Here is a 14,045-nt window from a genome sequence, read left to right as displayed (position 1 = left end):
TTAGAACAACTGCAATGCAAAAAAAAAAAAAAAAAAAAAAAAAAATATATATATATATATATACTAATAAAAAGAGGTCAGGAAATGAATAAAACAGGAGTTGTGTGTTTGATTCCTGATGATTTCACAGCAACATGTGGCCAGGAATCAAGACAGATTTTTGATGCCCAAAGCTGCTCAGATGAAGCCCATGGCTGCATAGATGAAATCTGGGTTGTACAAAGGAAGCCCAGGGCTGGGTATAGAAAGCCCAGGGCCAGGCATATAAAGCCCAAGCCTGGACAGATGAATCCCATGGCCAGGTATCTAGAGCCCAGGGCTGGACAGATGAATCCCAGGGCCAGGTATCTAGAGCCCAGGGCTGGACAGATGAATCCCATGGCCAGGTATCTAAAGCCCAGGGCTGGACAGATGAATCCCAGGGCCAGGTATCTAAAGCCCAGGGCTGGATTGATGAATCCCAGGGCCAGGTATCTAAAGCCCAGGGCTGGATTGATGAATCTCAGGGCCAGGTATCTAAAGAAAAGGGCTGGACAGTTGAATCCCAGGGCCAGGTATCTAAAGCCCAGGGCTGGATTGATGAATCTCAGGGCCAGGTATCTAAAGCCCAGGGCTGGACAGTTGAATCCCAGGGCCAGGTATCTAAAGAAAAGGGCTGGACAGTTGAATCCCAGGGCCAGGTATCTAAAGAAAAGGGCTGGACAGATGAATCCCAGGGCCAGGTATCTAAAGCCCAGGGCTGGATTGATGAATCTCAGGGCCAGGTATCTAAAGAAAAGGGCTGGAGAGTTGAATCCCAGGGCCAGGTATCTAAAGCCCAGGTCTGGACAGGTGAATCCAAGGGCTGGACAGATGAATCCCAGGGCCAGGTATCTAAAGCCCAGGTCTATATAGATGAATCCCAGGGCCAGGTATCTAAAACCCAGGGCTGGACAAAGGAAGGTATTGTACATTGTATTTGAAAGAGGGCAGAGAACGCTTTACTGTGAGTGTGTTATGCTTCACTTGTCAGAGCATCTTATCCTTCACCCTCTCCAGTTGTTAATTGTCATTTGAAAGGGAAGAGCTGTCTAGTAGATGCAAAATGGAGAGAAAATTGGGAGAATAAGAAAAGAAAGATAAAAAAAATAGCTATACATTCACAAATAACTAACTAACTAACTAACTAACTAACTAACTAACTAACTAACTAAATAAATAGAAGTTTGATTAGTAGTGGTATTGCATAATAATAAAAAAAAGCAAATGAGTCTGGGATACATGTGGGTTTTTTTTTGTTTTGTTTTTTACATTTTTATCAATTTTCACATTTTTATTTGAAAACTCAGCATTAAATAGATTAATAGCATTAAAAAGTATTCATAAAAAATAAAAAAATAATAAATGATTTTTTAGAACCTTGGATGGTCCTGATGTGAAGTCCAGCAAAAAAAAATAAATAAATAAATGAGTGAATGAATAAAATGCAGCATAAATAAACAAACGAACAAAAAAATAAATATAATAAAACAAATGATGCATTAAATGAATTTTTTTTGTTCTCTTAAAATGATCTCACTTATAGCTGGATATTAAAAAATACCCAGAATGAAGCTTGCTAACTGTGATATTTTTTTTCTTTTTCACGACATTATCAGTGATATAATAAGCGCTCTTTTCCCACAGTGACATTTTCAGTATTTCTTCCTTAACAAAGTAAAAGCATAGATTAAATATATATTTTTTCCGACTGGATCATCTGGCCTCAAACTGCCCCAGAAGGCCATTTAACACAGGAGTAAAATTGTTAACCCCGAGGAGTAGGAGGAAAAGCTTCCTGCACTGGAGCTGACAGGAACAGGGAAGCGTGGACCTTTAACTCATTTTAGTGAATTTTAAGCAATTTACCGGAGGCTAATTCCATCGTTACGGATGTGACATTTCGACTCACATTGACTTGCAAAGTGTCTCAGTGCCTGTGAAATGAGACGGTTTACATGAGAGAGACAGTTTAAGTAATATCTGCTCATGTGAGCTTGAACACAACATGTATGATAACAAGTATGATATTTATGGACACATTAGAGACTCTACCTGGACACATGTTGTTCTAAAATCTTTATAATGATGTCTAAAAGAACATTTCATCATCAACGTTCAGGTTCGGACATCCCTCAAGTATCTAAATTCTATATTTTAAAAATAATATTTAAAGTAATAAATACAAGGTTGAGTTATTTTTATTGGGATTCATGACTGAGCACAGAGGCTATATTCGTAGGCTCGGAAAAACTATTTACCAGACATCAGAGGTAAACAGTTATGCGTTTTTCTTCTTGCAAAATACATAACAAAGACCCTCTTTATCTGAAATTTTTTCTTCTAAGAAGAATTCCCTCCTGCAACTTTCTGAGCCACTTTTTCCTTTTATAGGTGGATTGCTAACCCCAAAAAATAAATAAATAATATAACAATACTACTACTACTACTAATAATAATAATAATAGTAATAAAATAATAATAATAATAATAAATAAATAAAAATAAAATAAAATAACAATACTACTACTTCTACTAATAGTAATAATAATAATAATAATAATAATAATAATAATAATAGTAATAATAATAAATAAAAATAAAATAAAATAACAATACTACTACTACTACTGATAATAATAATAATAATAATAATAATAATAATAAAAACATTTTTTTCATATTTACAGATTATTTAGTTATATATAGCTATATATAGTTATATTATTTCTGTATAATGTGGTCATGATTATATTAAGGATTATCAATATTTTCCTCAGCTTCTCTGTGAGGACTCCCTTTACTTAGATCCAATTTTACTCTTGTTCACTGACAGGCTGCATGAATCTACAGTCTGGGCTTGAAAGAAATCAGCCATAGTTTCATTTCCACTTTCATACAATTCTGTGCACCACTTAAGTCAAGTCAAGTCAGGAAGCTTTTATTGTCATTTCAACCACATATAGCTGACGCAGTACAGAGTGAAATGAAACACTGTCTCTCCAGGACCCTGGTGCTACATAAACAACATAAACAACATAGAATTACAAACAGTGCAACAACACAGAACTAAGTACAGAAGTTTGTCCAAGCTACATAAAGTGCAACCAGGTGCAAACAGTGCGAAGACAAGACAGTACAGCAACAGGAAGTACAAAAAAACAACACAAGACAGGACACATAGCGCCGAAAAAACATGAAAAATAAAATGAAATGTGACGTGCGAACTTGAGAAACTGTGAAAAACCAGGTATCTAACAGCATATATGTTTGTAACATACACTATATTGCCAAAAGTATTCGCTCACCCATCCAAATAATCAGAATTGGGTGTTCCAATCACTTCCATGGCCACAGGTGTATAAAATCAAGCACCTAGGCATGCAGACTGTTTTTACAAACATTTGTGAAAGAATGGGTCGCTCTCAGGAGCTCAGTGAATTCCAGCGTGGAACTGTGATAGGATGCCACCTGTGCAACAAATCCAGTCGTGAAATTTCCTCGCTCCTAAATATTCCACAGTCAACTGTCAGCTGTATTATAAGAACGTGGAAGTGTTTGGGAACGACAGCAACTCAGCCACGAAGTGGTAGGCCACGTAAACTGACGGAGCGGGGTCAGCGGATGCTGAGGCGCATAGTGCGAAGAGGTCGCCAACTTTCTGCAGAGTCAATCGCTACAGACCTCCAAACTTCATGTGGCCTTCAGATTAGTTCAAGAACAGTGCGCAGAGAGCTTCATGGAATGGGTTTCCATGGCCGAGCAGCTGCATCCAAGCCATACATCACCAAGTGCAATGCAAAGCGTCAGATGCAGTGGTGTAAAGCACGCCGCCACTGGACTCTAGAGCAGTGGAGACGCGTTCTCTGGAGTGACGAATCGCGCTTCTCCATCTGGCAATCTGATGGACGAGTCTGGGTTTGGCGGTTGCCAGGAGAACGGTACTTGTCTGACTGCATTGTGCCAAGTGTAAAGTTTGGTGGAGGGGGGATTATGGTGTGGGGTTGTTTTTCAGGAGCTGGGCTTGGCCCCTTAGTTCCAGTGAAAGGAACTCTGAATGCTTCAGCATACCAAGACATTTTGGACAATTCCATGCTCCCAACTTTGTGGGAACAGTTTGGAGCTGGCCCCTTCCTCTTCCAACATGACTGTGCACCAGTGCACAAAGCAAGGTCCATAAAGACATGGATGACAGAGTCTGGTGTGGATGAACTTGACTGGCCTGCACAGAGTCCTGACCTCAACCCGATAGAACACCTTTGGGATGAATTAGAGTGGAGACTGAGAGCCAGGCCTTCTCGTCCAACATCAGTGTGTGACCTCACAAATGCGCTTCTGGAAGAATGGTCAAAAATTCCCATAAACACACTCCTAAACCTTGTGGACAGCCTTCCCAGAAGAGTTGAAGCTGTTATAGCTACAAAGGGTGGACCGACGTCATATTGAACCCTATGGATTAGGAATGGGATGTCACTTAAGTTCATATGTGAGTCAAGGCAGGTGAGAGAATACTTTTGGCAATATAGTGTATATATATATATATATATATATATATATATATATATAGCAGTATAGATTGTGCAAAAAATGCAGTAGCAGCGGTTGAAGCAGTGTAAATGAGAAGTAAACATTATAGCAGCGGTTGAGCTTCCTTCCATAACAACAACAACATAATAATAATAATAATAAACAAAATAATCCCATATTGAGAAATTCATCACAACAAATAATCTAACGTGGGTGTTGAAACTGTATTTAATCTGTGAAAGACAGGACGGTTAAAGGCTCATTCATCCCGGACGTTTTCGCTTACCTCATATCCAGTCGTCCTGTTGAGTCGATCGGACTCCGGATCCTGGATCCGTTTCTGATTTGCTCCAGGTGAAAATATTATGATGAAAAGCAAAGCGCTATAAAAACAGCCGAGTGTGATGACGTGAACCGCACGGCCTTGAGACGGAGCGTCTCAATCCAGATGAAGACATTTCAATTCTGTCTGTCAGAGTGGATTAGTCATATTCCATTAGCTGTCAGTGTACGTGCTTCTGCAGGGCCTCCGAGCTTCCAGAGCCATCTCAATAGCGCTTTATTGGCGAGAACACTGCAGATTTGGCTCCTAATAAGATATTCATATAGACCCAGTCAGAAAGAGACCTTGTCCGGCGTCTTATATTTCTTTTGATGATAATAATAGCCGTTTCTTTTCGCCGCTTGTGTATCCGTGCGGCCTTTGTCCTCCTGGAATATTTGTCATGCGCACAGCCGATCGTTCCGCCCAGGCTGAAAGTCACAATGAAATGACTCTATATTGAAGATTAGAGGATGAGTGCTTATCGTGGTGTGTAGTCTGCCGCTCAATGAGAAAGGCAATAGGGCAAATACGATTGGTGCTCTGACACGTCAGGCTTCTTTATCACACCATCCTGGGAATTGCAGCCAAAAGGTCGAAGCGAATCATTACCCCTGAAGTGGGGCACGCTAATAATGTGATTGCTTTTCTTTTTTTTTTTTTCTTTTTTTCGAAAATAGATTGAAAGAATATCTGAAATGAGCTTCTTCTTATTATTTTTTCTTTTTTTGTAATATTTTACAGATTTTCCACCAAATACTGGATGTCCCAGACCTGTATCGTCTGCGGGAAAGGAATGTTATTCGGCTTGAAGTGCAAAACTTGCAAGTAAGTCACTCGGAACCTGCTGGAACACTGCATGGAAATTAATCACCGCCTTTAATAACAATGAAAAGGATTCTATCTATCTATCTATCTATCTATCTATCTATCTATCTATCTATCTATCTATCTATCTATCTATCTATCTATCTATCTATCCATCCATCCATCCATCCATCCATCCTTCTTTCTTTCTTTCTTTCTTTCTTTCTTTCTTTCTTTCTTTCTTTCTTTCTTTCTTTCTTTCTTTCTTTCTTTCTTTCTTTCTTTCTTTCTTTCTCTCTCTCTCTCTCTCTCTCTCTCTCTCTCTGTCTCTCTCAATCAATCAATCTATCTATCTATCTATCTATCTATCTATCTATCTATCTATCTATCTATCTATCTATCTATCTATTCATACACATAAAAATCAAATTAAGTTGAATTAAAGCAGATCTAAAAGTCCAGTGTTTTTTGTTTGTTTGTTTTTTGTCAGGTTGAAGTGCCACAATAAATGTACCAAAGAAGCTCCTCCTTGCCATTTGCTTATTTACCATCGAGGAGGTAGGAACTCGTTCAAAGGTATTTCACATTTCTTTTTCGTAACACTACTTTTCCTGAAAATATGTTCGATGTTGCAGATATTCATAAATGCTCAGCTAGTATGAGGAGCATGTCGTGCATGAGAGAACTGTTGACATATGATTCTTATTAAAAATATATATATATGTCACACACATATATTTTTTTCTGTGATCTGTTTTCTCTCTCTGTTCCTCTTATCTAATTGGTCTCCTAATCTCTCTGTCTCTCTCATTCCCCCACTATTTCCGTTCTCCTGAAGATCAAGGAACATCTCAAGGTAATGTAGTGGATTACTGACCGCTCGCGAGTGCACTAATGACATTTCTTTTGACTCCGCATGTCTGTTGTTGAAATATTTTGTCCGTCACACACACTTCTAGCCTCGCTTCCTGTCACCTGCTTGAAGCTGTCTCTTAGAATCTTCCCAACATGATTGATATTGATGGCTGGCGTCATCCTAATAAACCACCTCTCATGCTGCCAAGTGAAATCGTCAGTGAGATTTGAGCCTTGGCGTGGGCTTCTGGATGCGTCCTTGCCAACCTGCCACGTCTCTGTAATCAGTTATGACATTTATTGCATCATTCAGACAGCTCGTAGAAACATATTGTTATGTCTTTGTGTAGCACGGACAAGTTTTGTTTGGAGTTTTGTTACCATGACCACTTGTTCTGTTTCTGTTACCGGGACAACTGCCTCCTGTTACCGTGGATACTATATATGATTTCTCCTCTCCGTCTCTTAGCTCGTCAGCTCGTCAGGACCGAGTCGGTGCCGTGTGACATAAACAACCCGCTCAGGTACACAGACCTGCACATCAGCCAGACGCTGCCCAAAACCAACAAAATCAACAAGGTGGGCCGTCCTCCGCTTCGTACCGCAGCATCATGTCAGGGTTATTAGAATGAGCTTTCGGGTGCTTTTCAGCATAATATTACTTTCAGGTTTTTAACATGTTTGTTTCTGATCAAATTTAAACTTTATTCTTCGCATACACAATCATACACATGCAGTGAAACGCTTTTTTATGACTGTCTGTGTTATAAAAAAAAAAAAGGAATGAATCGTTTGTTAGGAATCAAATCTGTAATGAATCGGGTTTGTATTGAAGAATTAAGCCTGTAGGGAACTGAGTCTGAAATGAATCATTTACAATGAATAGAATCTGTAATGAATCAGGTTTGTAATGAATCGAGTTTGTATCGAAGACTCAAGCCTCTAGGAAACTGAGTCTGAAGTGAATCATTTGTAATGAATCAAATCTGTAATGAATCAGGTTTGTAATGATTTGAGGTTTGTATTGAAGAATCAAGTCTGTAGGGAACTGAGTCTGAAATGAATCGTTTGTAATGATTTGAATCTGTAATGAATTGGGTTTGTGATGAATCGAGTTTGTATTGAAGAATCAAGTCTGGAGGGAGTCAGAAACCATTTGTAATAATGAATTGAGTCTTGATTCATTTGAGCCTGTAATGGATCAAGTCTGTAGTGACTCGAGTCGGTATTGAAGAATCAAGTCTGCATTTATTTGAGTCTGTACTGAATTGAGTCAAATACGATTGAAGAATTAAGTCTAAAGTAGCGCGGTCACGTCAGGGTCATTAAAATGAGCTTTCGGGTGATTTTCAGCTTAATTTTACTTCTTTAACATGTTTGTTTTTCATCGAATTAAAATTTTATTGCTCACATACACGATCATACACAGTACGGCATGCTGTAAAAACATTTCTGTGTTATAAAAAAATCGAATCAAATAAGAAAAGTCAGAAAGGGGGTGATTAAAAAATAAAAAATAAAATAAAATACAATATAATAAATATATAATATACAGGACATTTAGATAAATGTAAATAACCCCATCATTGATTGTTTTTCTCTAACAGCACATCCCGATGTGTGTTATTCCTTAATAATCACAGTGGCATGTGTTAGGCTTAATGCTAACACATCTCATGCAATGTTCATGGAAAATAACTGAAGGAATTCCTCTGAGGATGACTAGATGACTGGTGTTTGTGTTGCTTATTAGTATCTAATCTGCTTCTACTGCTTTATTGATCCCCACATATGAGTCACGCTGTAAAATATATCAGGGAGGGAGTTTGGAGAATTGCGAACTAATTAAAGTGTCAATCTGCGTGGTCTCTCTGTGAGTTTCTCTAACACATGCTTTAAGGTCAGTGGGGAGAGAGTGATATGACTAGTGATATGACACAGGGCTCCCTGGTAAATCTAAAGTGAGAGCAAAGACTTGACGAATCAGAACTTTCCGGATGAACTGCATAGAAAATCGTGAAGAGGTGAATTGAGTCTGTATTGAATCAATTCTGCACTGAGGAATCAAATCTGTACTGAAGAAAGAAGTTGTAGTTAGAAATTAGTTCTGAAATGAGGAATCGAGTCTGTAATGAATCAAATCTGTACTGAGGAATCAAATCTGTAATGAAGAATGAAGTTATAGTTCAGAATTATGTCTGAAATGAAGAATCAAGTCTGTAATGAATCAAATTTGTAATGAAAAATGAAGTTGTAGTTAAGAATTGGGTCTAAAATGAGGAATCGAGTCTGTAATGAATCAAATCTGTACTGAGGAATCAAATCTGTAATGAAGAAAGAAGTTGTAGTTAGGAATTAGGTCTGAAATGAGGAATCGAGTCTGTAAGGAATCAAATCTGTACTGAGGAATCAAATCTGTAATGAAGAAAGAAGTTGTTAGGAATTAGGTCTGAAATGAGGAATCAAGTCTGTAATGAATCAAATTTGTAATGAAAAATGAAGTTGTAGTTAAGAATTGGGTCTAAAATGAGGAATCGAGTCTGTAATGAATCAAATCTGTACTGAGGAATCAAATCTGTAATGAAGAAAGAAGTTGTAGTTAGGAATTAGGTCTGAAATGAGGAATCGAGTCTGTAAGGAATCAAATCTGTACTGAGGAATCAAATCTGTAATGAAGAAAGAAGTTGTAGTTAGGAATTAGGTCTGAAATGAGGAATCGAGTCTGTAATGAATCAAATCTGTACTGAGGAATCAAATCTGTAATGAAGAAAGAAGTTGTAGTTAGGAATTGGGTCTAAAATGAGGAATCGAGTCTGTAATGAATCAAATCTGTACTGAGGAATCAAATCTGTAATGAAGAAAGAAGTTGTAGTTAGGAATTAGGTCTGAAATGAGGAATCGAGTCTGTAATGAATCAAATCTGTAATGAAAAATGAAGTTGTAGTTAAGAATTGGGTCTAAAATGAGGAATCGAGTCTGTAATGAATCAAATCTGTAATAAAGAATCGGTTCGATAATGAACAAACTTCATCTTGTCTGTTCAAAATACACGATAAATTTGAGTAAATTGACAGCTTTGCTTTATACTGAATGTAGGAGTAGATTGTGCAGAGATTTCACCAAGAAACTGTGTGTGTGTGTGTGTGTGTGTGTGTGTGTGTGTGTGTGTGTAAAGATGAGGAGTTTGTTCACCACCTGTCATCAGAAACTAACAAGTAAAAAGAAATATCAAGTCTGGTCTGGGTCTTTGAATGAATCGACTCAGTGTTGAAGAATCAAGTCTGTAATGAACTGAGTCTGAAATGAATCATTTGTAATGAATCAAAGTCTGTGTGAATCTAGTCTGTAAATGAATCGTGTTGGTGACTAAATCCGAAACGAATCGTTTGTAACAAATTGAGCCTTGATTGATTCGAGTCTGCAAATGAATCAAGTCTGTAGTGACTCGAGTCGGTATTGAAGAATCAAGTCTGTAATTATTTGAGTCTGTAATGAATCAAGTCTGTACCGAGGAATCAAAACTGTAATAAAAAATGAAGTTGTAGTTAAGAATTAGATCTAAAATAAGGAATCGAGTCTGTAATGAATCAAATGTATAATGAAGAATTGGTTCAGTAATGAAGAATCAAAAATGCATTGAAGAATCAATTATGTAACGACGAATTAAGTTTATAGTGATGAATTAGATATAAAATGAAGAATCGGTTCTATAATGAAGAATCAATTCTGTAATGAAGAATGAAGTTTATGGTGAAGAATTAGATCTAAAATGAGGAATTGAGTCTGTCATGAATCAAGTCTGTAATGAATCAAATCTGTAATGAAGAATCAGTTCTGTAATGAAGAATCAAGTCTGTGTTAATGAATGAAGTTGTAATGAAGAATCAAATCTGTTATAAGGAATCAAGCCTGTAACGAATCAAATCTGTAATGAAGAATCAGTTCTGTAATGATGAATCAATTCTGTGTTAATGAATGAAGTTGTAATGAAGAATCAAATCTGTTATAAGGAATCAAGCCTGTAACGAATCAAATCTGTAATGAAGAATCGGTTCTGTATTGATGAATGAAGTTTATAGTAAAGAATTAGGTCTGAAAATGAGGAATCAAGTCTGTAAAGAATCAGCTATGTAATAAAGAATCAAATCTGTAATGAGGGACCAAGTCACTATTGAAGAATCAGTTGTACATCAAAGAATCAAGTCTGTAATGAAGAATCATATGTATAATAAGGAGCTAAACTAAGTCTATAATGAATCAAGTTTGTAATGAATAATCAAGTCTGTAATTATTTCATTTATATATTATAGTTTAATCAACACCAGGGTCCATGTAAAGACCAAATCTAACGAATCAGCATCAACGAATCAAAACTTTCTGGATGAGCTGCACAGAAAATCGTGAGGACATTTCCAAAGACACCCTCGCTCTCGCCTTCGCCCTAGATCTTTTTTACTCACACACACACACACACACACACACACATAACAGCTGTCCTGGTGTAATAACACAGTGTCGTAACACCATGTCGACTGAAAAAAATATATTGACTTGAGATTTTGAACTATAGCAGATGTAATAAATGCTTTCACACATGTAGCAAGGTCATTCCTCCTCCCTGTTCACTCACTTGTGAGAATAGTGCTGGAGGGGCATGTAACGAGATTTAATTAATCTAAATTAAAAAATAAATAAATAAATATATATGAAGACATGAAAGTACTTTATGTACTGTGTTTATCAACCTTGATTGAACCTACATGCGATTGTGGACTGGTAGAAACCACTGTCACACCACTGTGACAAGATGTTTGCTAACACTGACGCAACTTCATCTTGTCTGTTCAAAATACACAATAAATTTGAGTAAATTGTCAGCTTTGCCTTATGCTGAATGTAGGTGTAGATTGTGTATGTGTGTGTGTGTGTGTGCGTGTGTGTGTGTGTGCGTGCGTGTGTGTAAAGACGAGGAGTTTGTTCACCAGCTGTCATCACGACCTACTACAATCTGAATCTGTCTTGAAATATCAAGTCTGGCCTGAGTCTTTAATGAATCGACTCAGTGTTGAAGAATCAAGTCTGTAATGAATCACTTATAATGAATCGAGTCTGTGTGAATCAAGTCTGTAAATTAATCGAGTCGGTGATGAAGAATCGAGTCTGTAGTGCACTAAATCTGAAACGAATCGTTTGTAACACGTTGAGTCTTGATTGATTCGAGTCCGCAAATGAATCAAGTCTGTAGTGACTCGAGTCGGTATTGAAGAATCAAGTCTGTAATGAATCAAATCTGTACTGAAGAATGAAGTTTTAGTTAGGAATAGGATCCAAATTGAGGACTTGAGTCTGTAATGAATCAAATGTGGAATGAAGAATCAGTTCTTGAATGAAGAATCAAGTCTGTAATGATTCCAGTTTCTATTAAAGAAACAAGTCTGTAATTTCGTTTATGCCTTTTAGTTTAATCAACACAGTTAATCCGTGCAAAATTGACATAATAAAAATGTTTTTGTTCCCAATTTGTTGTATTTAGAATTTAATATAGTAATGTACCAAATAATTTGCGTGCTCTATTTGCTTGTTTTGTAAGCATTAGAATCATTTTTAATGTAATGGCAGCTCATTTGTTTACTAAATAATATTCCTCTCCTGCAGATTAATAAAGAACTTTCTACTCTAAACCGTTCCATCGATTTTGAAAAACCCCTCTCTGTGTGTCTCTCAGGACCACATCCCTGTGCCGTACCAGCCCGACTCCAGCAGTAACCCCTCATCCACCACCTCCTCAACCCCATCATCACCAGCTCCGCCCCTTCCTCCCAGTGCGACTCCTCCCTCTCCACTTCACCCATCCCCTCAGAGCGCCCGACAGCCCAAACAGCCCAACCTAACAGGTACACACACACACACACAGTGTTAGTATAGTACACTATTAACATCACTCTTGTTTTCAGTCACATGTTATATTAAACTTTTAATGTCACGGCTTGTTATTCAGCGTAACCTTTTCACCAGTACACTGAAATCAACCTATGGGACATTATGGGACAATCAGCTTGCAGTCTAATACATCAGCAAGACATAAAAAATACCAATCCAAGCTACGTGTATTGATTATGTGTTATTATACAACACCCCAGCACACTGTAAAGTGGCTTCATGTAGACTGAAACCTGTAATAAATCCCGTATTAGCTCTACACATAAATAACATGAAGCAATAACCTGATCTCCTTTTCTCCTCTCTCTCTGCTGTCTTCTTTCTTCTCTCTCAGCATCTCATTACTACAAATACAAGCAGCAGTTCATCTTCCCTGGTAAGTGCACTCTAATTGGACGTTACTCATACCCACAATGCAACACGACAAGCCAAGGACATCTCTTTTGATGTAATTTGTTGTCTTTTCTCAGAGACGCGACTCCATGCCTCCTCTGCGCGTGTTTTTATCTAAAGCTCCTAATGATGGGTCGTGTGCAGGCGGCTGCTCTGTTCTTCCCAAATAAACCCCTGTGTGTGTGTGTGTGTTGGGGGTCAAACTCAGTGGGAGCCCCTCGATTTTTAAAACATTTTGATGAACATGAAGGAGGATGATGATGGAAGTGTTACAGGTGTTGAGGATTGTTAGAGTCGCTGATTATTTCTGTGTGTGTTTGTGAATAAATGGACAGATTGTTCCTGCTGTATCATTTATGACTAATTCATTATCATTAACAATTAACATTAACAATCTGTGTGTGTGTGTGTGTGTGTCTGCAGATGTGACTCCAGAGGTTCCTAACAGAGCTCCTCAAGTTATCCTCCATCCTGTGCTGTCAGAGCCTGGGTAAGTGTGTGTGTGTGTGTGTTTTGCTAAACTTCTGCTGAATCAGTCCGTCATGAAGTGTCAAGTCTGTACTGAGTCTGTCTTGAATCGACTCAGTGTTGAAGAATCAAATCTTTAATGAGTCTGAAATGAATCGTTTGTAATGAATCGAGTTGGTGCTAAAGAATCAAGTCTATAGTAAAAATGAGTCTGAAATGAATTCTTTGCAATGAATCGAGTCTGTAATGAATCGAGTTGGTATTGAAGAGTCAAGTCTGGGGTGAATCGAGTCTGAATTGACTCGAGGTGGTATTGAAGAATCAAGTCTGTAGTGAAACGAGTCTGAAATGAATCGTTTGCAATGAATCAAGTCTGTAATTAATCAAATCTGTAATGAATCGAGTTGGCATTAAAGAATCAAGTCTGTAGTGAAATGGGTCTGAAATGAATTGTTTGCAATGAATTGAGTCTGTAACGAATCGAGTTGGTATTGAAGAATCAAGTCTGTAGTAAATTGAGTCTGAAATGAATCATTTGCGATGAATCGAATCTGTAATGAATTGAGTTGGTATTGAAGAATCAAGTCTGTAGGGAACTGAGTCTGAAATGAATTGTTTGCAGTGAACCGAGTCTGTAATGAATCGAGTTGGTACTGAAGAATCAAGTCTGTAGTAAATTGAGTCTGAAATGAATCGTTTGCAATGAATCGAATCT

At 37.7% G+C, this 14,045-nt stretch overlaps 1 protein-coding gene across 1 annotated transcript in view; it reads left to right on the top strand.

The window, feature by feature from the left end:
* The window catches only part of ksr2 (kinase suppressor of ras 2), a gene marked incomplete at its 5' end in the record, with an annotated part of 69,445 nt that overhangs the window by 31,252 nt on the left and 24,148 nt on the right, over positions 1 to 14,045 (top strand). The window contains 7 exons of the mRNA XM_058375664.1: positions 5,612 to 5,695; positions 6,165 to 6,250; positions 6,513 to 6,530; positions 6,999 to 7,108; positions 12,255 to 12,423; positions 12,804 to 12,845; positions 13,286 to 13,352. Coding sequence (XP_058231647.1) covers positions 5,612 to 5,695; positions 6,165 to 6,250; positions 6,513 to 6,530; positions 6,999 to 7,108; positions 12,255 to 12,423; positions 12,804 to 12,845; positions 13,286 to 13,352 — 576 coding nt within the window. The remainder of the gene's footprint in view (positions 1 to 5,611; positions 5,696 to 6,164; positions 6,251 to 6,512; positions 6,531 to 6,998; positions 7,109 to 12,254; positions 12,424 to 12,803; positions 12,846 to 13,285; positions 13,353 to 14,045) is intronic.

This window comes from Hemibagrus wyckioides, linkage group LG22 (genome assembly GCF_019097595.1).
Source record: "Hemibagrus wyckioides isolate EC202008001 linkage group LG22, SWU_Hwy_1.0, whole genome shotgun sequence".
Lineage (NCBI taxonomy): Eukaryota > Metazoa > Chordata > Actinopteri > Siluriformes > Bagridae > Hemibagrus > Hemibagrus wyckioides.
This window is presented reverse-complemented; position numbering and strand designations above follow the sequence as displayed.